Here is a 25,410-nt window from a genome sequence, read left to right as displayed (position 1 = left end):
TTGACTTGTCCCTCTTCACCTGCTGCCCGACACCCACACAGCGCAGCGCCGACAACATTGTCACCACTCGACTTTACGATTCGCGGGTTTGCTGTCCCTCATAAGTTGCATTATTGACGATGGCGTCTGGCTACGGTTTAAATGGAGGTGAGTCCTCCCGCTCGCGGTGCACAACCTCCGCAAGCTTGAGATCTCACGATCAACTGGAGCTTTGTCCTGACTGATTTGCTCGCCTACAGGTGTCTCTCGATGCTTTCCCTTCTGGCAAGAGTATATGTCTTGCTATGTTATCAATCAACACGACCCTGAAGCCAGAGCCAAAGGCGTCTGTGCCCCACGATTAGAAGACTACTACGAATGCCTACATCACAAGAAAGAGGTAGTGACTGTCCTGGCCATATGAACAAAGGGAAGCTTGGAAACTGATCATATGATCTAGTATGCGAGAACGGTGGCGATACAGAAAGCCCTCCGAAAAGCAGAAGCAGCACACCCTCGCGAGAATGCGCCCAAGTTGGGCCAAATACGAAGTCTGGGTCTGATTGGCAAGGAAGAGGAGACCAAGTCGCTGCTGGGCACGACACAGACTACCTTTGCTTAGAAACAGATGGGTTTGGCAAAGACTGGAGTGATCGTCGAACCTCGCGGGATGCCGTTTGCACAGCTGTACATATCATCAAGCCATTAAGCGACCTCCATTGAACAGACGGGCGGCGCGTCGAATTCATTAGGTCCAAAGAAAATTCATGCACCATTTGTTATACACGGAATGTCGTCGCATCGGTGCTCAAACCTTTCGCACAAAGTTTGAAGACAATAAACGGGGAGATGTTCAGGTTGTTGGAGCTTGGCTTTGGTGACCAGTGCTGCTGTGTCCTTTGCGCATCCGATACCCTTTGCCTGCTCCATCGTCGTTTAGATTATTTGTCCCAAAAGCGATGGTTGAATTGCTCCTGAACTGCCACAGTGGGGTATTTCAAACGCCTCCAAAACATAAACCATGCAGATACCGCTTCTGTCGTTGAGACATGCCCGGTACAACACCATATTAAACTACGAAGGGCAGTCGATGGGTGCCATATGAGAGCTCTCATCCTCTCCCGGGACTCTCTGAACGTTGCCACCTAGAAGTGCTGTATTTCCGCCCAGCACATCCCAGGCCCTCTCAGAGCAGTGACTGGAGTGCGAGGTTATATCTGGCGTGCCTGGCTGGAGGGAGGACAGGCTGGCAGTGGACGGCCTTTGACGGGTGATAAAATTGCCAAGACGCGCTTGCGAAAAGCTTGGGTGCGCAAATGGGGTGTTAGTGCCGCCTAAGTGGCCGAATCTTGCACAAGGCGGGCACCCAGGGCATGCGGAAAGAGCAATCAGAGGCCAGGGGCTGATGCAGGCTGCAGGCGCAGCAAGCGAGGATTTAAATGCCATTCCAGACCCTCTTAAGCCCACGCTGCGCCCCCGATTCCAATTCTCTGATCTGCCAGTGCCCTCCCCCGGCACCACTGCATCACCATCACCACCAGCATCATCATTTTTCCACTCCGACAACTCATAACACCGTGACCAGTCCGATCCTTCGACACGTCTTTCTACTCATCCTCATCTTTTTCTTGAGAATTAATTTCTTCTTGGTGGATTTGGTCGGCTTTATCAAGTCACTTGACTCCATTCTCGGCGGTCACATCGTTCATTTGATGGCTTGCGGGTTGCGACCTGGCAGGCGAGTGGTTGAAAAGACGAAACCACACTACAACACTGGCGAACAATAATAATAATAATGGCCACTACCGGAACTTCAAGGTTGGAACCCTCACCATCAGCATCTGCCAAGCGTGGACTAACTTGTTTCGTACAGACTGGATCGTCTCGTCACGTGAGTATTTACAGCCTCCGCCTCCTGCTGGCGAGCATCACTATTGCTATCATCCCTAGTACTAACTCGCATTACAGCTTGCTGGACAAGGGGAGCACCCAGCTCATTCGGAATACTGCCGCACAACAACTCGCCGATGTCCAGAAACAGAACTCCGACAGCCTTTTTCCCCTTCTAGGCAGAGTTCTTCCTTACCTACAATCTAAATCATGGGACACTCGCACTGCTGCCGCCAAAGCTATAGGCGGTATCGTTTCCAATGCCGAAAAGTTTGATCCCAATGCTGACGATGCGGACCTAAAGTCAGAAGAGCCTCTCAAAGTTGAGGAGGCAGCCTCCAAGATTGAAGAGAAAACTCCCGAGGCCGACGATCTTCTCCAGCTCAGCACCCTTGACATCAAATTGATTCTCACTCATGGGAAAAAGCTTCTAGGTAGTGCCGGCAAAGAGTATGAATACTCGATGGCTGGTATGACACCTGCCCAACGTCTGGCGCATCAGAAGCAGAGCCTCACCAGTCGACTTGGACTCGGCGGCGAATATATGGAGGATGACTTGGTCAACGAGTACGACTTTGCAGCCAGCTCCCAGCAGAAATCTGTTACAACCCCTGGCGTAACTCGAGTAGATACAAAATCCGGACTGCAACGCCTGGACAGCTTCGGTTCTGCTGCACCGTACAGTGCTGTATCCCCGTCCGACAACAATGGCCAGTCCCTGCATGATGAGTCTGGCTTAAGTAAACGACAGCTGAACCAGTTGAAAAGGAAGAATAAATCGGCGGCAAAAGCTGGCGCAAGCAAGATGCGCGTCGTTGACCTTTCAGGTCGACGTCCGGCAGAGCCTGGCCAGACACCGGTTTCAGCGACTCCACATCCCGTTAAGCTCAACGGCCATGAAGACTCCAATGGAGATGCCAAACCGGATTACTTCTCTATCAAGAGAGAAGGGTCCGATGACACCAGCGCACTCGTGTCCGAGTTCAAGGGTGAAGCTGTCCCAGAAAAGCCGCTCATCCAACCCGATGAAGAGCACGCCCACGACTGGCCATTTGATGTGATGTGCGATTTCCTCTCCGTGGATCTTTTTGACCCCAATTGGGAGATCCGACACGGCGCAGCAATGGGTTTGCGAGAAGTTCTCCGGGTGCACGGACGTGGTGCCGGTCGTCGATATGGTAAATCCAGAGCCGAGAATGACCTTGCGAATCGCCGCTGGCTTGATGACCTTGCATGCCGCTTGCTGTGTGTTTTGATGCTGGACCGCTTCGGCGACTACGTCTCGGATACAGTTGTTGCCCCGATCCGTGAAACGATCGGTCAGACTCTTGGTGCTTTGCTCACACAATTACCGGACGACCTGGCCATTTCTGTTTACAATTGCTTGCAGGAAATGGTCAATCAACAGAACGTTGGCCTGAAACAACCAATTTGGGAAGTATGTCATGGAGGCATGATTGGTTTGCGCTATTTTGTCGCCGTCCGCAAGGACCTGCTGCTCCGTCACAGTCACCTCCTCGACGGAGTCGTCGCAGCCGTTATGCACGGGCTTGCCCATCCTGATGATGATGTCAAGTCGGTCAGCGCAGCAACCTTAGTACCTATCGCTGGCGAATTGACAACTATGCGCCCAGGCGCTTTAGGTCAACTTATCAGCGTGGTGTGGGACTGTCTCCTGGATATGCAAGACGACCTGAGTGCCAGTACTGGCGCTGTTATGGACCTTCTTGCAACTCTCTGCTCGCATCCTGAAATCCTGGACGCAATGCGCACCAACGCCGCTGAAGACCCGGAACAGTCATTTGAGAAGCTTGTTCCTCGCCTGTATCCTTTCTTGCGACACACAATCACCAGCGTTCGATTGGCGGTATTGAAGGCTTTGATCACATTCCTGAACCTCTCAAACACAAGCAACATGGAGTGGGTAGGTGGCCGCGTGGTCCGCTTGATATTCCAAAATATGCTACTCGAGCGAAACGAAGGAGTGCTCTGGATGTCCTTTGAGGTGTGGAAGGCCCTCATTTCCTTTATGGAATGCCGAGGGTTTTCTGCCTTCGCAGCAGACTTGGAGCCACACATCTCACCAATGGTCGGGGTCGCTGTTCAGCCTATCGGTCAGGCAAGGAGCCCTATTCCAATGGAAACAATTTTTCTTATCAAGCCGTCGGGTCAGGCAATGGCACCTATTTCGGTGAAGCATGGGAATACTCCTGAATCTGACCAGCAACCCAAGAAACGACGAAAGGTTGAGAAACCCGAGACAAATCAGCGCCTTTCTCACAATACCGATGGACACATGTTGCATGGCGAAGTGGACCTTGTCGGACTAGATGTCATGCTGAGGACTAGAATTGTCTGCTCAATGGCACTAGGTCTCCTTCTGAGCAAGCAAAGCCCATCTCTAATTGAAAAGAACTGGAGCCACCTGATGTCGTTCATCACTTCACCTTATTCAAGTTCACGGTTATTTGCAGCAATGATTCTGGAAGAGCTTGCAAAGCACCAATCCCAGCCACCACTGGATATGCCAGGTATTGTGTCACAACTGCAACATATCCTTGATGACGACGGCAACAACTGGTATGCAGACATAGTTTCTTCGCTGCAGGCTGCTCGAGGCCAATGCCAATCCTTGATTAGCGCGTTCCAGAATCAGGCGCATGTCTCTCGAGACAGATTACCAGCAATAGCCGTTGTCTGTCAAGGAGATATCGGTGCTGGTCCCAAAGCCTTCTCACTTGCGGATGCCGAAAGAATCGTGACAACAGACTTTGATCGACTTCTCAAGGGCCTTACGCCAGCACAGCGTGTTTCAGGGACACAATATCTCAACGATGCCCGTACAAACGCGAAGACGGCCGTCGACGAAGCCAAAAAGATCAAAGAAGGCCGAGACATTGCGATAAAGGCAGCGGTTGCGTCGATCCTAGTTCGACTCAAGGAAATCCCAAAGAAACCAGGTCAATTGATAAAATGCATTATGGACAGCATCAAATCAGAAGAATATGACGACTTACAAGCTCGATCTGCATCGGCCGTTGCTGGGCTTATCGATTACTACACCACCAGTCCCAAACGTGGCCCTGTGGACAAGCTGGTTTCCAACTTGGTCAAATTTACCTGCGTGGATACATCAGAGACCCCGGAATTCGGCCCCAACGCCACTTTTGAGGACATTGTTCTGTCGCTACGAAAAGAAGAAGACAGGAAGGACCATCCCGATGCTGCCCGATTTGAGCAAGAGGCCCGGGAGGCTCGTGTCATGCGGCGGGGTGCCAAACGTGCTCTTGATGAGTTGGCGCAATCATACGGCGCTCAGCTCCTGGAAAAACTCCCTGTACTGAGAACTCTCATTGAGGGTCCGATCCACGAGCTCATCGAGCCATCTGATCCGGCTACTCTACAAGTCGACGAAGAACAAGGCCAGTCATTAGTTGACTCCATGTCAGCGTTGCGAACGATGTCACCTACTCTGGACGCCGGTTTGCATAAGTGGGTTTTGTCGTTAAGCCCTCTCATTGGGAAGGCGATGAGAAGCAGGCTCTCTGTCATAAGATATAGCGCCGCCAAATGTTTCGCAACGATATGCAGTGTCATCCCCGTTGAGGGCATGACGAGGCTTGTGCAGAATGTTTTGCCTAACATCAGCAACCCCCTGGATCTGAGAGACAGACAAGGGATAACCGAATGCGTCTATCACCTCATCCAGGCTATGGGCGACAGGATCCTGCCATATGTAATTTTCTTGATTGTCCCTGTTCTCGGCCGCATGAGTGATGCCAACAACGATATCCGTCTCCTTGCGACTACATCCTTTGCAACATTGGTGAAGCTGGTGCCTCTGGAAGCGGGCATCCCTGACCCGCCAGGAATGCCGGAGTCATTGCTCCAAGGACGTGAACGAGAGCGCAAATTCATGGCGCAAATGCTTGATCCGAAAAAGGTTGAGCCTTTCCAGATCCCTGTGGCAATCAAAGCGGAATTGCGACCGTATCAGCAAGACGGGGTGAACTGGCTGGCTTTTCTCAACAAATACAACCTTCACGGCGTCCTGTGTGACGACATGGGTCTCGGCAAGACTCTTCAGACTCTGTGTATCGTGGCAAGCGATCATCACATCCGGGCCGAGGAGTACGCCAAGACCAAAGCACCCGATATGAGGCGTTTGCCATCCCTTATTGTCTGTCCACCAACGCTGTCGGGCCATTGGCAGCAGGAGATAAAGCAATACGCGCCATTTTTGAGCTGTGTTGCGTACGTGGGACCTCCAGCGGACCGGATCAGCCGGCGTCCTTTACTTGAAACGGCAGACGTGGTCATAACTTCCTACGATGTGTGCCGAAACGACAACGATATTCTCACACCCATCACTTGGAATTACTGTGTATTGGATGAAGGTCATCTGATTAAAAACCCAAAGGCCAAGATTACCCAGGCCGTGAAAAGGCTGGTCAGCAACCACAGACTGATTCTTTCGGGGACGCCAATCCAGAACAACGTCTTGGAGCTCTGGTCACTGTTCGACTTTCTTATGCCTGGTTTCCTTGGTACAGAGAAGGTCTTCCAGGATCGATTTGCGAAACCGATTGCGGCTAGCAGGAATGCAAAGTCTTCTTCCAAAGAACAAGAGGCTGGTGCATTGGCAATTGAAGCTCTTCACAAGCAGGTTTTGCCATTTTTGTTGCGGCGTTTGAAAGAGGAAGTTCTCAACGATCTGCCGCCCAAGATTCTGCAGAACTACTATTGTGATCTTAGTGATCTGCAGAAGCGTCTATTCGAAGACTTCTTCAAGAAGGAGCGCAAGACAGTGGAGAACAGCATCGGATCAGCGGATAAGGAGGCCAAGCAGCACATCTTCCAAGCCTTACAGTACATGCGCAAACTGTGCAACTCACCTGCCCTTGTCGTCAAGGAGGGAAACAAGCAATACGAGGCGATCCAAAAACAACTTGCAGCATCCAAATCCAGTCTGCGCGATATTGCCCATGCACCCAAATTGAGTGCCTTGCGCGACTTGCTGATTGATTGCGGCATCGGCGTAAACAATGATGCCAATGACATGTCAGCTTCGAATTATGTATCGCAACATCGGGCACTGATCTTCTGCCAAATGAAAGAGATGCTCGATATGGTACAAACGGAAGTTCTGGGCAAGCTGCTTCCTAGTGTGCAGTTCCTGCGACTCGATGGGAGCGTGGAAGCCACCAAGCGTCAAAATATTGTCAACCAGTTCAACAACGACCCCAGTTATGACTGTCTTTTGCTGACCACTAGTGTGGGTGGTCTTGGACTGAACCTCACTGGTGCCGACACCGTCATCTTTGTCGAACATGACTGGAACCCACAGAAAGACATCCAGGCCATGGATCGCGCACACCGAATTGGCCAGAAGAAGGTTGTCAACGTCTATCGCCTGATTACGCGCGGGACCTTGGAGGAAAAGATCCTGAGCCTTCAACGGTTCAAGATTGACGTTGCATCCACTGTTGTCAATCAACAGAATGCAGGCTTAGGGAGCATGGAAACTGATCAGATTCTGGACCTCTTCAATCTTGGCGAAACAGCGGATAACGCAGGTGATTCGGGAGGCACCAAAGATGAAGACATGGTCGATCTTGAGACAGGTGAAGTTAGGAAGAAAGGGGAAAAAGGGTGGCTCGACGACGTTGGCGAACTCTGGGACGAGAGACAGTACGAAGAGGAATTCAACCTCGATTCCTTCGTGCAGAACTTGCAAAAATAGAGTGCGCCTGGTTGAATCTGGTAGCATGTTGATTTTTGGGGTGGTATGGTTTATTTTACAGGGTTGCCCTGTGCCCAAAAGTATATCTGGCGGCATTGGATCAGTGGTCGATATCAATAGCCACCATACCACCCAACTCGGAGCGGCAGAGTCTTACCCTGCACCAGGCAGGAACTTGAAAATTTTCACTCTCGTGGCGTGGCTGAAACCCACCCTGTATGTCTGTCCGAACATTGATTAAACCTACCTCCGTATCTTGCATCTGGGAAAACTGGGCGATGCGTGTGGCCAGTTTTAGACAATCAGGGGCCTCGTCCGCGTTCAATATCGGAACTCCAAATACAAGAAGACTTTGCAGCCTGGGTAATTTCTGCAGCCTGATCCTGATCACGGGCATTGTATGCCGGGTTCACCGACCATGATGGTACGATCTTGATACCAGAATAGGAGGCAGGGTTTGGATGGGGAACTACTCCAATTATCCCAAGATGATTTGCGGTTATCGAGTCGGGGAGCCTGACCCGATCAGGCGGTCAGGCGGGTGTCGGTGTGGTTTAAACTGGTGTTAGGCGGCTGACAACGTGCGTGAGTACTTGCAAAGGGACCTCGAGCAGTTGGTAGAAAGAGATTGTTGGATTCATACTCGTACTGTCGAGCTGTGCCCGTCTGGAAATGTCGGTCAGACACAGGTCAGCACGAGTCCACAGCTGAGATAGCAGGCTCCTGAGGGAAGCAGTGAAATTGATCAGAGCGACAGCGGTCACGGTGAATGATATTGGGACATGGTCCAAGTTAGGCATGTGGCAGTCGCTGATGATAGGGACGCTATCCACTGTCAGCGGTGGCTCCACTTTTACCCCACGGCGTCCAATGTCGGCTCGACAACGTTCCGCTAACCCAAAGTGTCCAATGACTATACATATACATGGCGCTAGCCTTTCCCTTTACGGCTAAGAGAAGGCAGGACAAAATGCTTATCAACAGCCTCTCACGAAAATAGAATATTCCAAGGCCAATCCATTTCATCGCCTTCCTCGTGGTTCCTTCGCCTCCGCCTTGCGTGCTCGCCTGCTCTCCAGCCTCCCTCCCAACCTGCATTAGTCACGCTCTCCCTGATCTGGCACTTGGCTTATCCTACAAACAGGGTGAGGGGTTTGGTACAGTACCCCATGCCTGGACAAAGGCCGCGGTCCCCTCCCATGGGCCATGGCAATCACACAGGAAGCGTGAGCACTAAACCCTTCTGTAGAATGAGGGCTTGTTTAGTTTGCGCGCGGCGAGGGATCATGGGTAAAGCCTATCCGAGAATAATGCGCAGCCTGTGGCTGCCCTTTTCCCCCTCCCATGTCCATCTCCGCCATTGTCGGACCTGCTGATAATGGATATTGTCTTTTTGCTTCCCGAATCCCTGTACACCACCTAGATACCTACTTTGGAATACTCGTTCGTCTGATATCCACAGTAAGCAGAGCTTAGATGCGATGGAATAGCCACAGGGACGACTTGCCGAAGGCTGCTTGCTCGCCAGGAACGCAAGGGGCGTGGGTGGTCGAAGCCAGATTCCGCATCGCGACAAACACACACACACACACGGTAACGAAGACACATAAAAGACCATCAACCCCCTCACCTTCGACTGGTTTTTTTTTTTCTCCCATTCACAACAAAAAACAATCAAACAAACCCAATCAAGTCTTTTCCCTTTTTTCTTTTTATTTCCTACTTCTTCTTTCCTTGCTGTTGAAGACACATTCTTTAGCATACAAAGCTATCAATACCAACTACATTCTAATCCAAATCACTTTTTGAAACAAAAACCCCCCGATCCAATCAAATATCCAAGTCAAGCCAAACCAAAAAAAAATGCATTCTAAGTCGCTTCTCGTTGCTGCTTTTGCGGCCGCCGCCACCGCTACTCCCATGGGAGCCAGCTCTGCTGCTTACTCCGGCAGTGGAGACTACTCGATGACCACCAGCTACTACAGCGCTGCGCCAACCAGCAGCTACTCCAGCGCGTCTAGCTACTCCAGCGCCGACAACAAGTACTCGGCCGGTGGCAACTGGGGCGAGGGCTCGTACAGCACCAGCTACGGCAACCCGACCGCCAGCCCCAACCCAGTCCCGACCGCGGGCACCATCGCCAAGCTCCTCACTGAGGACTCCCGCGTGGCTCGCTTCAAGGAGATCCAGTCCGAGATCCAGGACGGCAACATTGCGCTCAAGTTCGACTTCAACCCGGCCGCCAACCCCGGCGTCACACCCGGCAAGGGTGGCCAGGTCGACTTGGCCAACCGGGCCAACTTCCCCGTCCTGACGGGCCTGGGCATCTCGGCCGCGGGCATCTTCTTCAACCCCTGCGGTCTCAACACCCCCCACATCCACCCTGACGCCACCGAGTTCTTCACCGTGGCCACCGACAGCAACTTCACCACGGGCTTCGTGCTCGAGAACGGCCTGGCGACCGAGTTCACCACGTCGCTGACCCAGTTCCAGGGCACCGTCTTCCCCATGGGCTCGATCCACTGGCAACAGAACAACGACTGCTACCCGGCCGTGGCCATCGCCGGCCTCAACTCCGAGGACCCCGGTGCCAGCTCCATCGCCCAGAACTACATCATCAACACCAACCCGGACATTGTCGACGCCTCGCTCGGCTTCCCCAAGCAGATCGACGCCAACAACTTTGCCCAGTTCAAGGCCAACATCCCTCCCCCCTTGGCCCTCGGTGTCGAGGAGTGCCTGATCCGCTGCCACATCAAGTACTAAGCGGATCGTACTTTCTTTTTCTCCTCACCCCTTTTTTCCCCCAAACGGAACGACAAGTGGGCGGAACCCGAAAAAGAGACAAAGGGATGATGACGATGATGATCATGTTGTGATGGCATAGCATGGCATGGCATAGGGAAAAGAAAAGATACGGGGGTGTTCTCCCTTTAGGTATCTAATCAGCGGGTAGTGTTGGTGGGTTGTCAATCCTTTTTTTGAAGCATAGCGGCCGGCGGGTTTTTACAGAGCAATAGTGGCAATAGCATCCTCTGGGCATTAGATAGTTAGCATTTTTTTTTGATATATTTGAAAAACATCGGGTTATTCTCCAGAAAAAAAAAAGGAACAATGGTTTCACTGTTCGCTCATAATTGTGTTTTGGACCTGCGGGCGACATATGGCTAGACTAACTAGCTCTTTAAGTGTCCACCTTCATAACTCGCATGGCTGAGGAAAATTGACAAGTTGGAGTGGACTGGTGTTGGAGTATATACTTACTGCCAGTTAACTCTGCCTCATGCGTCTTGTATTCGGGTTCTTTTGACTTGTGTAATTCCTCGAAGAGTATACTACGCAACAACAACACCCCCGGCCTCCTTTCCTCTCCCTTTCCCCCTCCCTCTCCATCTCCCCCTCACACACCCATATAGTCTCACTCTCTGCGTATATGCGTGCGTAGGTACCGAGTACGGACCGGCAGGCGAGATTTGGGGTTACACGACTTCAGCCCTGCCCAGCTCAGGCCATCCCAGCTCAGGCCATCCCGGCCTATCCAAAAGTGCGCTCGTGCTCGTGCTCGCACGGCTACGAATGCGAGTGAATCAGAATCCGGAAGTCACAAAGCCTCGATATATGGCAGGTGTATGTATGTATAGCGTATTTGCGAGCGACGGACGGACGTACGCACGTAATACGTACGTACAGAGTTCCGGAAACCCCTCGTTTTCGTATTCCTCGCACCTCATCACCACCAACCAGCCCTCAGCTTTTCTTCCAAATAATCAATTCGGTTCCAAATCAAATTGGTGCGGATCAACTCTTTCACGGAAAAGAGGGGGGGGGGGGGGGACTTGGCCTGGTCTGGCGTAGCCTAGCCCAGCACGCCTGGGGATCCGGGCTTGGGCTTAGTTGGGTCTTGGGTCTGGGCTTTGCTGGCTTGGTTCCTGGGCTTTTGGGCCCTTTCGGGTCTCGTATTAACTCCATCTGAGAAATACACATGCCCAATGCGGCAACTGCGCTTGAACTCGATCGGGAACCTGTAGAGGAAAACCCCTCGCGCTAGCATATTACACGGGCACGACGGGGACCGACGAGTGACTTGGTTCAGCGATGTAGAGAGGTACAGAGCTCTTCAACGCCCCTACGATGTGCGATGCGGCGGACGGAGCTGCTCGCAATGATTCGGTGGACGACGAATATAAATACGCAGGAGTGTGTTCTGTTCATCCTGAGTTGTTGAAGAAGCACCCTCAAAGTATTCATCAGATCTCGTCTCCCCATCCCCCACCAAGCAACATCCCCTTTGAACCAGTCCCATCGTAACACAACAACAGTCGTAGTCGATTCGACATGTCTGGTAAGATTCCAAGACTCTTGTTCGATTTCCATCTCAGCTGACCTGACCGGCCGACATAGCCGCTGCAAATCTCGTGCCTCAAATGCTCCCCGTAACAGCCACCTTTGCTCCGGGTACGTATGATGACCCGTCTTTATCCATTCTTTGAGCCGCAATGCTGACTGGGTGGGAAACATTAGCATTCGCCGCCTACTACGCCCTCCTTAACCTGCGTGTCAGCTTGGTGCGGGTGTCGTGCAACACCATGATAGGCACCGATGCCGCCGCCAACACCACCATCGCCACCACCACCGCCACAACCAACAAGAGTCAATCCTCGAGTACAACAACTTCGACGCCATCGACCAGCCCCGACCCCAGCCACAGCCTCCTCATCAGCTCCCGCTGCCACGCCAACTTCGTCGAGAACGTCCCCATTGCGCTCCTCGTAGCGACCTTTGTCGAGTTGAACGGTGGTAACAAATGGGCCCTGACGGGCTCGTTGGCTGCGCTGCTGTTCTTCAGGATCGCCCATGTCGAGTTCGGGTTGAGGGCCAAGGACTCGATGGGCTGGGGCAGACCGGTCGGATACTTTGGCACGCTGGGCTTTGTTGTGGGCATGAGTTCTTATGCGGCTTGGTTGGCGAGCGGGTTCTGGAGGGCACAAGCCTAGAGAGTCTTTTCCATCGATCGTCTTTGGTTGGGAGGGACCGCCTTGCTCGCTTGGTTGTTGTTGACGGTCGTTTCGCCTAGTTTAGGTAGGAGAATGGAAAGAGCAACTTCCTTTCCCCCTGCGTTTCCGCACTTCGACAGATGGAAAAAGACATTTCACTTCACTTAACTTCACCCTCGTCTCTCCTTCCCTTCGGTTCATCCACTCGTTAGTTACTCTTCTCACTCCAACCGCATGTCTTTCACTCCATGGCATACCCGCAGAACACGTTCGCTCCTTCGAGGTCCCTATCGAATCCCGACATATCGCTATCGTCCTTTCGATCCATCTCCGGCGCCCTCGCGAGCGCGTCACCCCCACCACTTCCCGCGCCGCCCAAGCCCCCCGCGCCGCGCAAAGACCTTGAGCCCACATCGTCCGAGTTCCACCCCTTCCTCTGTACCGTCTGCTGGACCGAGCAAAAATCATTGCCTCACACTTTTGGTCTGGACGGCCGCATCGTGTGCGCCGACTGTTGGCGATGGATATACCACATGAGCATCTGCTGGCGCTGCGGAGAGGTAGTTTTCAGAGAGACTGACGCTGTCAATTTTGGATGGTGCTAGTGGCATTGGAGTTGCTTTTCTTGCCTCATTTGCGCAGTATGGTTGGCTGAAAGCTGGGAGCACACGCTCACCACCATAGCCAGAACCTGCTGACGGTCAGCCAGTCTCCTCTGCTTCCCCCACCCTATCTTGATTGCAATTGCGAGCCGCACAAACATGGCATGATTGTCGAGGAGCCGCCAGTCTGCTCCCGTTGTGTCGACTTGCCAGAGTCCCTTGCAAAGCTGGAGCAGCATGTTAGAGCGCCGAGAAATCGTCCAGGCAAAGTCATACATCCAAAGGGCTTGTTGGACGGAGCTTCCTCAAGACTATCGTTGACGGACCCGTTGAATCCGGATGCCAACAGACTCGGGGCCGCAAACCAAAAACATACAATGCATCCTCCATGGTTGATTCTTCAGTCATCAAAACGACATGCAGAATTCATGTCTCCATATCAGTCAGGCCCACAGCAGCACCGGACTCCACGGGAGAAGCAGTCCACAGCATCTTCGACACCATTTGCCACACCTCCACAATCTCCCAAGGCTGCTGAACTGTCATCTTGTCCAAACATTCCGCACCAACTTCCGTTGGACTTGGCGGAACAGCCGTCCACGCCGCCGGTGGGGACAGTGACTGCCTCATGGGTTCGTCCGGGTACCTATTTGTCTGTAGACTCCTCGAAGAGTCAGGGGCTCGAATTCTCAGCCTCAACAGGGTCAAGCACATCGCCTTCCCAGCATTTAATCACGTCACCATCAGATGAGCCCCGTTGGTTGCAAACTGGCTCCTTGAGTCGTATCCGACGCAGCTTCTCAACCACGAAAGCGCTAAATCCCTTCCGAAGGGCTTCGACCACCAAGTCATTTCTCCCTCCTGTTGGATCATGTGGTCCAACAAAAATGCATACGCCACTGCCGTCACAAGATATTGCCCCTGCAAGATCTCCCATCTTCAAAGAGCTTTCGGCTTTCTTTACATCACGTTCAAAGACCGGGAAAGTCATCCTCCAACGCCGCGTCAGCCCTGATAAGACGATCCTGGATCGTGCGTGCGAGAGATGTGGTATGGACTTGTCTGACTGGTGGGTGAGGCGCGAGGAGTCAGGGGCACAGAGTCGAGATAATGAGGGTCATCGTGACCACACTGGCCGTTTCTGTGAGGATTGCATAGCTACTGGGCTAATGTCCAGAGCAATGCCTGGGGCATGGGATTGATAGATTTCGTTGTTGCTCGCAATTTGAGGAATCCCTTCTCGCAGTCTTGCATAGAAGGCCTTGGGTAGAGAATAAGCGAACAATCACCGTGTGCAAGAACACATCTTCTAACCGCCCTGACTGACAGTGTCGCCAGGTAGATGGCCGCGCAAATCTGGTGTCACTAGTAAAACCAATAACTAGGTCTCTGACTTGTCTGGCGAGTAAGTGCATGGACGTTGCCGGGACAAGGCACAATCCTGCACTCCGCTAGTCTGGGAGAAACTGAGTTGCTATTCCAATGCCTGTTCTCAATCAAGACGTAAAGTGTATACGTCGCGCGGGGTGGCCAGCAGAATAGCGAGAGTAGACGATGTTCATTCCAGCTTCCACTGGCCAAGACGTGATCCTCGTGGGTACTTTCATGAAACTCTCAAGCCGAAAGGTCTGAAATATTCTGGTTGGAAAGCAAATGTCATTATGTGTGGGATAGAGGACTCAGACTGTGGCGATGCAGTCGTCGATCATCTGTAGATCTCGTCAGCGAAGGCAAACGGACGGTTTACACGAAAATCATTTCGCTCGAGCATCCAGCCACCAGAGTCGGGCAGGTATGTCTGCGGCGTGCTGAAGCGTTTGATTTCGCTTCGTACCCTCCGCTGGCCAATCCAGGTTTGACAGTGGTTGTAATTTCGGTTCATGTGGCCGGTCGTCAGGACAGTTTGATCTCCTTGTCGCGTGACTTCCCAATGCATCGTGTCAACGTCACTGAAGGATGGAGCTGCAGCGATGGACAGTATTTGTAAGGAGGGGCACTCTCGGCGCAGTTGCTCGAAGATGCGGACAGCCTGATCATCCGTGACCGGTACAACATGTGGCACCCGGTGGTCCGCAGGCTGAGAGGTCATGGGTGCGAATGGAGGGAATAGGCGGAGGAATCGCAAATGCCTAAACTTAGTGAGAGCATTCAGAAACATATATTGTTCGACGTCCACATCCACGCCAGGGATGGCGGTGGGATGCCACAAATTCTCGATGTTCCCTATATCCAACTCCAGCCACTCAAGATTTGGTGCGAGATTCGCCGCCGTGATGATGTCAGTGTGGCTGCGCTGGCTCTCTTTGCCGTAGACCGAAAACCTGGGATTCTCGCAATGCAGCCGGAGCCGGCGCAGATTCGGGCCCACGAGATCCGTGATAGGGATGTGGTTACATATTCCATTGATTTCCAGCTCTTGCAGTTCTGGCATATTTGTGAAATCGATCGCGAAAGGGTGCTCTGCAAGTCTTCCTAGGGAGTTGTCCTCCCCATCTGATACGTAGCTACATGCTTCGTGATAGTGCCTCTTACGAAATGCATCCAGGCGCAAGGCCTGAAGATGGCTGAGCCGAGGAGCACACGAATAGATGAAGTCATTCATGGACGGGTAAAAGGTCCATTCGATGGCAAGTCGCCGAAGATTCGCCCACGGTATCATTGATGGGTCCAAACTGTGTATCGAGGGCCGCGGTGTGAAACGTAGGGGTAGCGAGACCATCAGCCGCAATTCGGTCCACGAAGAACCTTCTTTCAAATGTGGCCTCTCCGAGCGAGTAGCATTAGGCCGACGAGTTAGCCAGTGATGGTGTACCTCTACTGCCGTGGCTTTCGCAATTGCGTCGTACATGGATTGATCAGGTGTAGAATGGTCATAAGGAGCTGAACGAAACGCCCCTATTGCAACCTGGTGGCGTGCAGCAAGAGGAAGCAGAGCAGTGACTGCTTGAATCAAGTCTGCCCATGGCCAACACGTGCGGAGGTAGTCCATGATAATTTCATACTGGCGGTCATTCGGCAGCATTTGAAGCACTTGGTATGCTGCAATTGCGGAGCATTCCAACCTGGGCAACATTAGTTACATAGGTTCGAATCAAAGCGACAAAGCCGCCGCATTCATGTTTGCTCGTTTTTGGACAAATCAAATTCTCTCCAAAGTACATACGTGATGCGACGGAGCCGAGGCATGAGAGGCAGGCTCTCACGGATCGTCTCGAGATCCATGTAATGATGATCGCAACTGCCAACAACAACGGGGTCTTCGAAAGGGCCAAATGGAGGTATTCCTAGCGGCCGTTTTACGTGTAGTGTGCGAACATTGCCAAGGAGATGGCGATTGTTGAGTAGGTAGCGCAGAAGCCCATGTTCCGGTTCATCCAAGTGCTCACGGACAATATGGGACACCGTTCTGAAAAAGAAGGGCAACGCTGACCGTCGGAATTGGTGTGAAACGAGAGAAAAAGGCAAAAGCGAGCTCAATCGCCGAAAATCACTCTCGTAGAGCTGCTCAGCAATCGCATCTAAAACCTCTGACGGGAGTTGGACCTTTGCTTTGGTCGCGTGCCGTGAGTCTGGGCTCGAAAAGGGGGGCCTCATGGACTTGAGTGCTAGCATGTTTGGTGACGGCAGGGTTTTGGGAGACTCAGATATCTGATGGCCAAGATCCAACTTGAGGAAGGATCTTGGTCAAAGAGTGAATAGAATCTTTAGAGAGGGTTTGGACGGAAGTTGGAAGGTTGAAAGGGTCATGCAAGGGAGGAGGGGGAATGTGTCGGATTATCCTTTCTCCGTACCGCGGGGTTTGCACTGTTTGTTGCCGCAGAGGCAGTCAGTGAGATAAACAACGATTCAGCCGCATGGACCGTCCACAGCGACTTGGGTTTTCTCAGCGAGTCTTGCTAGATCAATGGAGATCCAAAGCGGGACATGGTCGCTATGCCCACGTTCTGATGCAGAATCCAGAATATCAGTGTTGGTGACAGCATCCAGCTTGTCCACCAAGGCGTGGCTGGTGATGATCAAGTCTACTCGATCACAGCTCGCACCCCACGCGCTTCCACGAGGGTGATACGTAAACTTCTTGGTGTTACCATGAAAATGCCTGAATACATCGGTTCCACGCATGCCATTGGGTTCGTCGAAAAACTTGGAATTGAAGTCAGCCCGATTCTTGACATGCTGCGGCGGGGACGTTCGTAGATTAGGGTGGCCGTCAATTCGGGACCTAGCAATGTTCATGTCTCCGATCAAAATGACATGGCGGTTAGCTGCTTCGTACTGCAGAACAACTTCCAACATGTGCCGATGAAAACGCAACTTGTGGTCATGTCGGGTACCGGAGATCTGACCAGTTGTAGGATCTCGGTAGGGATTAGATGTCCCGTTGACCCAGTAGCCGTTGATGATGACTAGACCGACCTCGTGTTCGTGTATCAAAACCCGACCTTCAAGGTCCCAGTCTGGCCGCCGGGTGACACGAACGCTCGAGGCGAAGTCGTCTCTCAGAAAAGAGGCAACACCATGAACTCTGCCTCCAAACCCAGTAGCATTGTACTTATCTCTCGGAAGAGAAAAATGAGCCGTGTACGTGGGTTCTCCGCCCGCGTGACCGTGATTGGCAGCTTGTTGCAGCTGTCTTTGGGTCGCGTCGTCTCTGGAGCTGACCTTGACTTCTTGCAAACAAAGCACTTGAGGCCACTGGTGGCGTTTCAAGAACGATCGGAGCGGCGACAGAGACGAACCGCCGAAAGACAAGGTTTTCTGCAGTAATGGACCGACGCCATTGACATTCCAACTGAAAATTCGAACGTGGTCTGGGTGTGCAGGCCATGTGCAGGCCACGTGTGTGTCTTCCTCAGTTACGTGTGAAACTTTCCTTCTCAACGCTGGCGGACTGATGGATCTGCTGGCGCTACAGAGGGATCTCTTCGCAGTGGCCGACATGGTCATTGGAGTGGTTTTCTTGATGGCTTCCCATCCCGCGCCGAATGGTAAGATCGTCCTGAATCTTCCGTGCAATACTCGGTGCCGCCGACGCAGGTGTGAAACTGACAGGCCATGTTTGCTGGTACAAAGCGACGGACGTCATGAAGGAGGTGTTACGACTGGCGCAAACCCACAGTTAGTATTATCTCGTTTCCAATAGGGCCAAATAGGCGTCTCGGCACCCCTTCTGTTCTCTGGGTAGCAAACTTGGGTGCCCTCACCATGTGCGGACCGAACCGTCAGGGATGGATTCACCACTGTGACTAGGAGATTTGAGTGGTGAGTGAGCTGCTTCGGGGTTCAGGCCCTCCACTCACTGACCCTTTGGGGAGGCCACAGAGGCCGACCCCGTCAACTCCCCAATGGCGCTTGACAGTTGATCTGCAAGGTTAACATCTCGTTTAGGCAGGAGAGAGACGGCAGCCTTCTTACGGCAAAGCTCCGAGTCGCCAGCTTGGGGTTCAGGATGGGTCTTTAGGTGGTCGGTTCGTGGTGGGGTGGGTTGGCGGGCGAGTGATGGACATGGTCGAAGGGGAAAAAAGGAGGCGCGGTCTCGAGGCTCCAAGGATCCCCAAACGGTCAAGGTCAAGCATTTCTCAGTGAGTGTATTCCAGCTCAACTCTGCCTCAGTCGTATTGTCGCTGAGAAGCTTCTCACTGTCGTCCTGCTCTCCTTGATTACGCGAGAACGCTCATTTGTGATATCTGACGTGAGAAGTCAAGAGTGCCCTGAGCTCAAAAGGGCAGACGCGCCACGCGTGCACCACGCACGTATATCGGCTGCCATTGAAAGTCTAACCAGGCTGGCTCTATCGGAGTTGAGCACCTGTGGCAGGTTTCCTATCAGTTGAACAGTCTCTCCTACCTATACTGGTGTTTCCCTAGGTCAGTTACATGCCTCTTCGGGATCCAGTAGTGTTCTAATCTGTCCAGACTTTCTCATATCTTGAGCCCATCGGCCACTGGTGCTGCCTCCAAATCACTCTGTTTACCTACCACCACCTTATCAGCCATGGCCCCTCAACCAGAGCTCTATCCTACCCTCCACCGAATACGTGACCTTGAAAATGCAGGCATCGAGGACCTCCAACAGATTGTTCAATCGTTCCCCGTCATTGACAACCATGCCCACAACATGCTCACCGAAGAACATGTCTATGGCAGCGCGGAATACCCTTTTGAGAGCATCACTTCAGAAGCACAGGGGCATGCTCTGACGGATCATGTCCACACTAGCCTTGCCCACATGCGCGCAGTCAAACACTTGGCCGAGTTCTATCAGTGCCCGGAAACACTGCAGGACGTCAAGGCTGCCCGATATGAGTGGGTGCGCAGGGACTATCCTGGCCTGATCAAGAAATGCTTTGAAGGAACACACGCGATCATGATGGATGACGGGCTGTCCCCTGAGATCATCCATCCTTTCAAGTGGCATAGACAATTTGTGCCCACGGTATCAAGGATTGTGAGGATTGAGGCCGTGGCAGCTGAGCTGCTTGAACACCTCGCTCACGCAGCGGGCTTCATGAGGGTCGGCCTCGATGCCGACTGGGACATTAGCCAGACTGAGAGCTTCTTGGTCCGCTTCAACACCGTCTTCAGAAACCAAATCCGCACTCTGGCCAACGACCCAGATGTCCGGGGCTTCAAGTCAGTCATTTGCTATCGTTCGGGGCTTGACATTGGCCTCGAGAGCAGGAAGAACTTCCGCCCCCATCAGTCTCTGACCGAGTCGGCTCTTCTACAGTCTTTTCATGACTTCCTCCAAAAGGCCGTTCGCGACCACAAGTATAGGATTCAGCAAAAGGAGGTCAATGATTACTTGGTTGTTGCTGTCTGCGACGTACTGGAAAAGCTTGTAGACACAGACGGTGAGAACTTGCCCTTTCAGTTTCACACCGGTCTCGGTGACACGGATATCAATCTGGTCAAGGCAAACCCAGCCTATATGCAGCCCTTGATCGAGGCTTTTCCCCAGGTCGACTTTGTCATCCTCCATTCTTCGTATCCGTATACGAGGGAAGCAGGCTACCTAGCAGCAAATTATTCCAACGCTTGGCTCGATATCGGAGAAGCGTTTCCTATGCTCTCTCGTGAAGGCGAAGAGTCTGTGCTACGACAAGCCCTCGAGCTGACTCCAAGCTCCAAAATCCTCTGGAGCACAGATGGACACTTCTATCCCGAAACATATTGGCTCGCCAACAGGCACTTCAGAGAAGCGCTTGAGAGACTGCTTACTTCATATATTGCAGCGGGCGACGTTACCGTTGCCCAGGCCATCGATATCGCTGTCGATATCATGTTCTGGAACTCAAATTTACTCTACAAGCTTGACGAAGAGCGCAAATACCCCGAGTTGCTCCGAGCTTGTGGCCGAGAGGCTGTAGACAGCATGCGCACTCTTGTGAATGGTGGTTCGAAAGCTCCCTCCTTCAAGTCATACGCGAGTACGGCCGTCGCAACTTCTGCCGGTGGCGCCTCATCTTCCGCCGCCGCCGCCGCATCACGAGCTGGAGCAGCTTTGACCGCAGCAGCATCGACACACCTTTCGATCCCCCTCCGCGCTGGGAGTGCGAGTGCGCCATCCGGCCAGAATTCCACGGCTGTCTTTGCACAGAATGTGACAATTTTTGACGCTTTTATGCAAACAAATCCGGGCATCAAGTATATGTGGGTTCAGTATCTGGACTACACTGGCACACTTCGTAATCGCATGATGACTGTGCAGCAATTCAAAAAGCAACTCTCCGCGGGAAAACCTCTCTGTTGCACGACTGCTCTGCCAAGGTTGATGCAAGACGACCATCCCGCAAGCGGGTGTTCAGCTACTGGCCAATTTCTTATGATCCCCGACCTGTCAACCCTATCACTGAATAAGGGTATCTCGTCACCCTCGGCCACTGTTCAAACATGGTGGATGGCTGACTCGGAGCAAATGCCCCTCGTTGAACACTTTGATCGCTGTCCTCGCTGGCTGCTTCAATCTCAAGCGGACGCTCTCAAATCCGAGTTCAATATCTCCATGTTGATAGGATTCGAGCTGGAAATCATCTTCATGAGGCCGGTCCTGAACGAAATTGGGTCCGACTTTGTAGAATTCCAGCCATTGCACATGGTTCATTCGTGGTCAAACATGACGTATCAACAGATCGATATGCTACCCATCATTGAAGAGATTGTGGATGATCTGGCGGACCTGGACATCCACCTTTCGCAATTTCATTCGGAGGCCGCCCCAGGGCAATGGGAGTTTCCTTTGCCGGCATATGAGCCTGTGAAATCCGTCGACGTTCTGTTCAAGGCCAAAGACGTGATTCGCAATGTCGCCAAAAAGCACGGTCTAAAGGCGACGTGTTATCCGCGCCCCTTTGCGACCAGCCCTGGCAGCGCCAACCATGCCCATTTCAGCATCAACGGACCCGGTGACACTGTTGAAAAGTATGAATCGGCCTTCCTCGCGGGTGTTTTGGAACATCTGCCAGCACTGATAGCGTTCTTTTTACCCTTTGAAGAGTCGTATCAACGCGTCAACGCTGGAATCTGGTCAGGTGGAGAGTATGTATGCTGGGGAACGCAGAATAAGGAAGTGCCGTTGAGAAAATGTGGACCAGGACACTTTGAAATCAAGACCGTGGACGGTATGGGCAACTCTTATCTCTCCATGGCCGCTGTTTTGGCCTCGGGTCTCCACGGGCTTCGTCAAGACCTCAAACTCGAGCACAAGGATTGCACGGGTGATCCGACGTTGATTGGCGACGAGGAGAGGCAGAAGCTAGGCATCACGACGCAACTACCCAACACGCTGGAGAAGAGTCTGAAAGCCTTGGACCGGGATAAGGTCCTGCGACGGGCGCTCGGATACGCGGTTGTCGATGATTACCTTGCTGTCTCGGAGAGTGTGATGACCAAGTTGAGAAACTTTGGTGACGAGAAAAGACGATTGTGGTTGATGGCGCGGTATTGATATGATGCAGCAACTGGCGAATGGAGCTGAGCTGAGCTTGGTGGCGAGAACTGCTAGACCAACTGTTTAATTTGTTCTTGCGATCGATCTGGCAAGGGCTAAATGGCCACGCGTCGTTGTCACAACAGCCAAGGAAACAATACTGCGTTGCCTTCTAATATACAAGACTGGCTTTTCTGCCTGGCCTGTTTCCGACCGATCGATCAATAGATCGATACCCAACCGTCCCTATACTGTCCTATCACTGGCCCTGCTCCTGGCGGATATGGCGTGGCGGTGTTGAACTACTGCACTGTCGCCCACCTACCCGCCCATGTTTGTATGTTTGGGAGGTTCTCGAATGATTGGGTATGGGAGGGTTGTTGGTGATATTTTGGAGGGAGAGGAGCGGGAACGAGGCTCAGGCTGCGAGGGCTGGGCTGGGCAAAGATGGGTAGGGTAGGGTTGGTTTCTTTGACTTGGTATTCGATATATACTTGTACTCGGTACGTATGGAAGAGCGGGCGAGCGGGCGTGGCGAGCGAGTCTTTTTGTTGGTTGGTCAGGGTCTTTTTGTAGCTTGTGCAGCTTTTGTGGGAATTGTAGGTTTGTAGGGAGGTAGGTAGGTAGGTTAGGTACTGTAGGTACGTAGCAAGAGAGGAAGAGGAGGCGAGGCGAGGCGAGGAATGATAGACAGACAGACGGACAGACAGGTCTGGATCTCCTCAGTGCAGTACAGTGCTTACTTTGTACTACTCCCAGGCAAAATGATGACCTACCTACCTACCTACCTACCTACCTATCTACCTATCGATCCGCAGCTTCAAGAAAGGCTGTCGCATCACCTTTGCTTACACTACCGCACAGTGCAAAGCATAGAGCGTAGAACACGGACCATAGAACATGGAAGGTGGAATATTGACACGGAACACGGAACATGGAATATGAATGCGTAATACGTCTGTCAGTCAGTACTCAGTACATCTGTGCTTTTTATCCCGTGATGTGTAAATAAAATGCCATTATTGCGCATTGTGCCACTGAATGGGATGGGATGGGTCGCTGTCAAGACAAGTCCCCTTGAGCCGCTGTTACAACTTGCGAAAGGTCGGTGGACCGATCGATGCGACTGATTGTCGTTTTCTTCATGGGCCCTTGAGTTCCCATCATTCCTTTCCTTTGTCCCTGCTACCAAGTAACCCAGGCGTACAGCTCACACTGACTACACAAAAGTCATCACCGCACCACTACTCACAACCGTGCCCATCTCTCGAAGCTCGATCCTTGTTCAAGGATAGAGAGCGAGGTCGAAGCCAAGGCAAGGAAGCAACGACTTCTCAGCCTAATATTGTCCGTCGATGGTGAATGTGCCCGTCTTGGAGATCAGATATTCGTTGACGGCGACATCCTTGCCGGACTCTTTGCCGTAGCCGCTTTCCTTGATACCGCCGAAGGGTGACTCCGCGGCTGACGAGTTACCGGTGTTCTAGATTATTTGTAGAGGTTAGCGAGAGTTCAGATACAACATGGGGTGTGTGATAAAAAGTCCACTTGGTGTTTCGCCCTTCTCTTTCGTTGTCTGCCTTTCTTGCCTTGATTTCCTCTTGGGAACCGGTTCTCACCAATCCTCATTTTTGGGAGACAAGACACGGACACAGCGGAATCCAGCGATGAGGTGGAAGTAGAGAGAAGCAGGGAAAGACTCACCAATCCAATCATGCCAGCCTCCAAGTTCTCCAGCATCCTCCACAGGCGGTCCACGTTCTTCGTAAAGGCGTAACTGGCGAGACCCATGGACGTATCGTTGGCCCACTTGACGGCCTCCTCCTCTTTCTCGAACTTGAAGATACCCGTGACAGGTGCAAATGTCTCCTCCTTGGCGAGCAGCATATTCTCGTTCATGTCCGCCAGGATGGTCGGGTCCATGAAGTAGCCGCCCACGCCCTTACCGTCACCGGCGCCCTCGTCCACGGTGGAGCCCTTGTGTGCCTTGCCAGATCCAAGCAGGAGCTTTGCGCCGTGCTTGATGGCATCGGCAGCCTGCTCTTCAGCCTTTGCAAGGCCCCTTGGTGTCGTCACAGGTCCCATGGTGGTGCCCTTCTCGGCGCCATGACCGACCTTGAGAGTCTTGGTTCTCTCGACTAGCATCTGCGTAAACTTCTCATACACACCAGCCTGCACGTACACGCGGTTGGCGGAGATACAGGCTTGGCCAGCGTGCCGCCACTTCAGAGCCATGAACTGGCCGAGGGCTTGCTCCAGGTCGGCATCGTCAAAGATAATGAAGGGGCAGTTGCCGCCCAGCTCGAGCGTGCATTTCTTGAGGTTTTTGGCGCACAAGCCGGCCACGATCTTGCCCACGCGGGTCGAACCCGTGAAGGTGACCTTCTTGACTAGCGGATGGAGGCACATGGCCTCACTGAGGGACGGGGTGTTGGCGAGACTCGTGGTGAGCACGTTGAAGACACCCGGAGCAAAGCCAGCTTTGGTGGCCAGGTATGCAAGGCTCAAGCAGGTCAAGGGGGTCTCTGGGCTGGGTTTGACCACCATGGTGCAGCCCGCAGCGAACGCCGCGCCGGCTTTCCGCAGAATCATGGCGATGGGGAAATTCCATGGCACCAGGGCGACGGCAACACCGATGGGTTGCTTGATAACAAAGGTACGCCGATTTGGTGCGGAAGGGGTAAAGACAGAGCCCTGGATGCGTTCTGCCTCGCCGGCAAACCACCAGGTGAAGCCGAGGGAATAGTCAAGCTCGCCGATAGACTCGGCCAGGGGCTTGCCAGTTTCATAGGTAAGGATCTTGGCGAGGTCGTCTTTGGCGGCGGTGATGAGTTCATGCCATTTCATCAGCAGTTGGGCCCGTTTACGCGGATTCAGGACGCGGTATTCCTGGAAGGCCTTGTACGAGGATTGGATGGCGGCATCGACATCTTCAACGGCGTTATCTGGGCAAGAGGCAAAGGTCTTGTCCGAGCCGGGGTCAATGATGTCGAAGCGCTTGCCGCTCTTTGCTTGGACCCATTCGCCGTGCACGTACGAGTCCTGGCGCAGCAGGTCCGGGTCGTTTAGTTCAAAGGGGAGACTGGGTGCCATTGTTTTAATTCTTGTGGAAGAGGATGACCGAGATGGATTGGTGACGATGAAGGTCCACGTCAATGTCGTTGGGGAGCATACACAACTCACAAGGAAGGGGAAAGGAATTCAAGTTGGTGAGGGATGAGGTTGTTTTGTAAGAATGTCTCATCAGCAGGAACCCGAGGGCCAGGAGATATGG

General features: G+C 52.7%; 8 protein-coding genes across 8 annotated transcripts; 5 read left to right on the top strand and 3 right to left on the bottom strand.

Annotated features, from left to right (window-relative positions):
• Positions 1 to 119: 119 nt before the first annotated feature.
• On the top strand, positions 120 to 601 carry AYO21_02112 (hypothetical protein; the record flags this gene model as incomplete). Its single annotated transcript, XM_022652092.1, has 3 exons — positions 120 to 147; positions 240 to 379; positions 440 to 601. 3 exons carry the CDS (start codon positions 120 to 122, stop codon positions 599 to 601), a joined length of 330 nt encoding a protein of 109 aa, XP_022515478.1.
• A 1,173-nt stretch (positions 602 to 1,774) lies between these two features.
• Positions 1,775 to 7,612, top strand: AYO21_02111 (hypothetical protein; the record flags this gene model as incomplete). Its single annotated transcript, XM_022652091.1, has 3 exons — positions 1,775 to 1,797; positions 1,853 to 1,870; positions 1,948 to 7,612. The coding sequence occupies 3 exons, from the start codon at positions 1,775 to 1,777 to the stop codon at positions 7,610 to 7,612; spliced, it is 5,706 nt and encodes a 1,901-aa protein (XP_022515477.1).
• Positions 7,613 to 9,475: 1,863 nt separating this feature from the next.
• AYO21_02110 (hypothetical protein) lies at positions 9,476 to 10,378 on the top strand (the record flags this gene model as incomplete). Its single annotated transcript, XM_022652090.1, has 1 exon — positions 9,476 to 10,378. One exon carries the CDS (start codon positions 9,476 to 9,478, stop codon positions 10,376 to 10,378), a length of 903 nt encoding a protein of 300 aa, XP_022515476.1.
• A 1,730-nt stretch (positions 10,379 to 12,108) lies between these two features.
• On the top strand, positions 12,109 to 12,606 carry AYO21_02109 (hypothetical protein; the record flags this gene model as incomplete). The annotated part of the gene is made up of 1 exon (XM_022652089.1): positions 12,109 to 12,606. The coding sequence occupies one exon, from the start codon at positions 12,109 to 12,111 to the stop codon at positions 12,604 to 12,606; it is 498 nt and encodes a 165-aa protein (XP_022515475.1).
• Positions 12,607 to 14,913: 2,307 nt separating this feature from the next.
• Positions 14,914 to 16,430, bottom strand: AYO21_02108 (hypothetical protein; the record flags this gene model as incomplete). Its single annotated transcript, XM_022652088.1, has 2 exons — positions 14,914 to 16,270; positions 16,372 to 16,430. 2 exons carry the CDS (start codon positions 16,428 to 16,430, stop codon positions 14,914 to 14,916), a joined length of 1,416 nt encoding a protein of 471 aa, XP_022515474.1.
• A 624-nt stretch (positions 16,431 to 17,054) lies between these two features.
• On the bottom strand, positions 17,055 to 18,149 carry AYO21_02107 (hypothetical protein; the record flags this gene model as incomplete). Its single annotated transcript, XM_022652087.1, has 1 exon — positions 17,055 to 18,149. The coding sequence occupies one exon, from the start codon at positions 18,147 to 18,149 to the stop codon at positions 17,055 to 17,057; it is 1,095 nt and encodes a 364-aa protein (XP_022515473.1).
• A 1,053-nt stretch (positions 18,150 to 19,202) lies between these two features.
• Positions 19,203 to 22,154, top strand: AYO21_02106 (hypothetical protein; the record flags this gene model as incomplete). Its single annotated transcript, XM_022652086.1, has 1 exon — positions 19,203 to 22,154. One exon carries the CDS (start codon positions 19,203 to 19,205, stop codon positions 22,152 to 22,154), a length of 2,952 nt encoding a protein of 983 aa, XP_022515472.1.
• Positions 22,155 to 23,475: 1,321 nt separating this feature from the next.
• On the bottom strand, positions 23,476 to 25,229 carry AYO21_02105 (hypothetical protein; the record flags this gene model as incomplete). Its single annotated transcript, XM_022652085.1, has 2 exons — positions 23,476 to 23,619; positions 23,841 to 25,229. 2 exons carry the CDS (start codon positions 25,227 to 25,229, stop codon positions 23,476 to 23,478), a joined length of 1,533 nt encoding a protein of 510 aa, XP_022515471.1.
• Between the last annotated feature and the right edge of the window lie 181 nt (positions 25,230 to 25,410).

The sequence above is a fragment of the Fonsecaea monophora genome (assembly GCF_001642475.1).
Source record: "Fonsecaea monophora strain CBS 269.37 chromosome Unknown Scaff9, whole genome shotgun sequence".
In the NCBI taxonomy this organism is placed as follows: domain Eukaryota; kingdom Fungi; phylum Ascomycota; class Eurotiomycetes; order Chaetothyriales; family Herpotrichiellaceae; genus Fonsecaea; species Fonsecaea monophora.
Note: the sequence above shows the minus strand (reverse complement) of the source record. Positions and strands in the feature narration are given on the sequence as shown.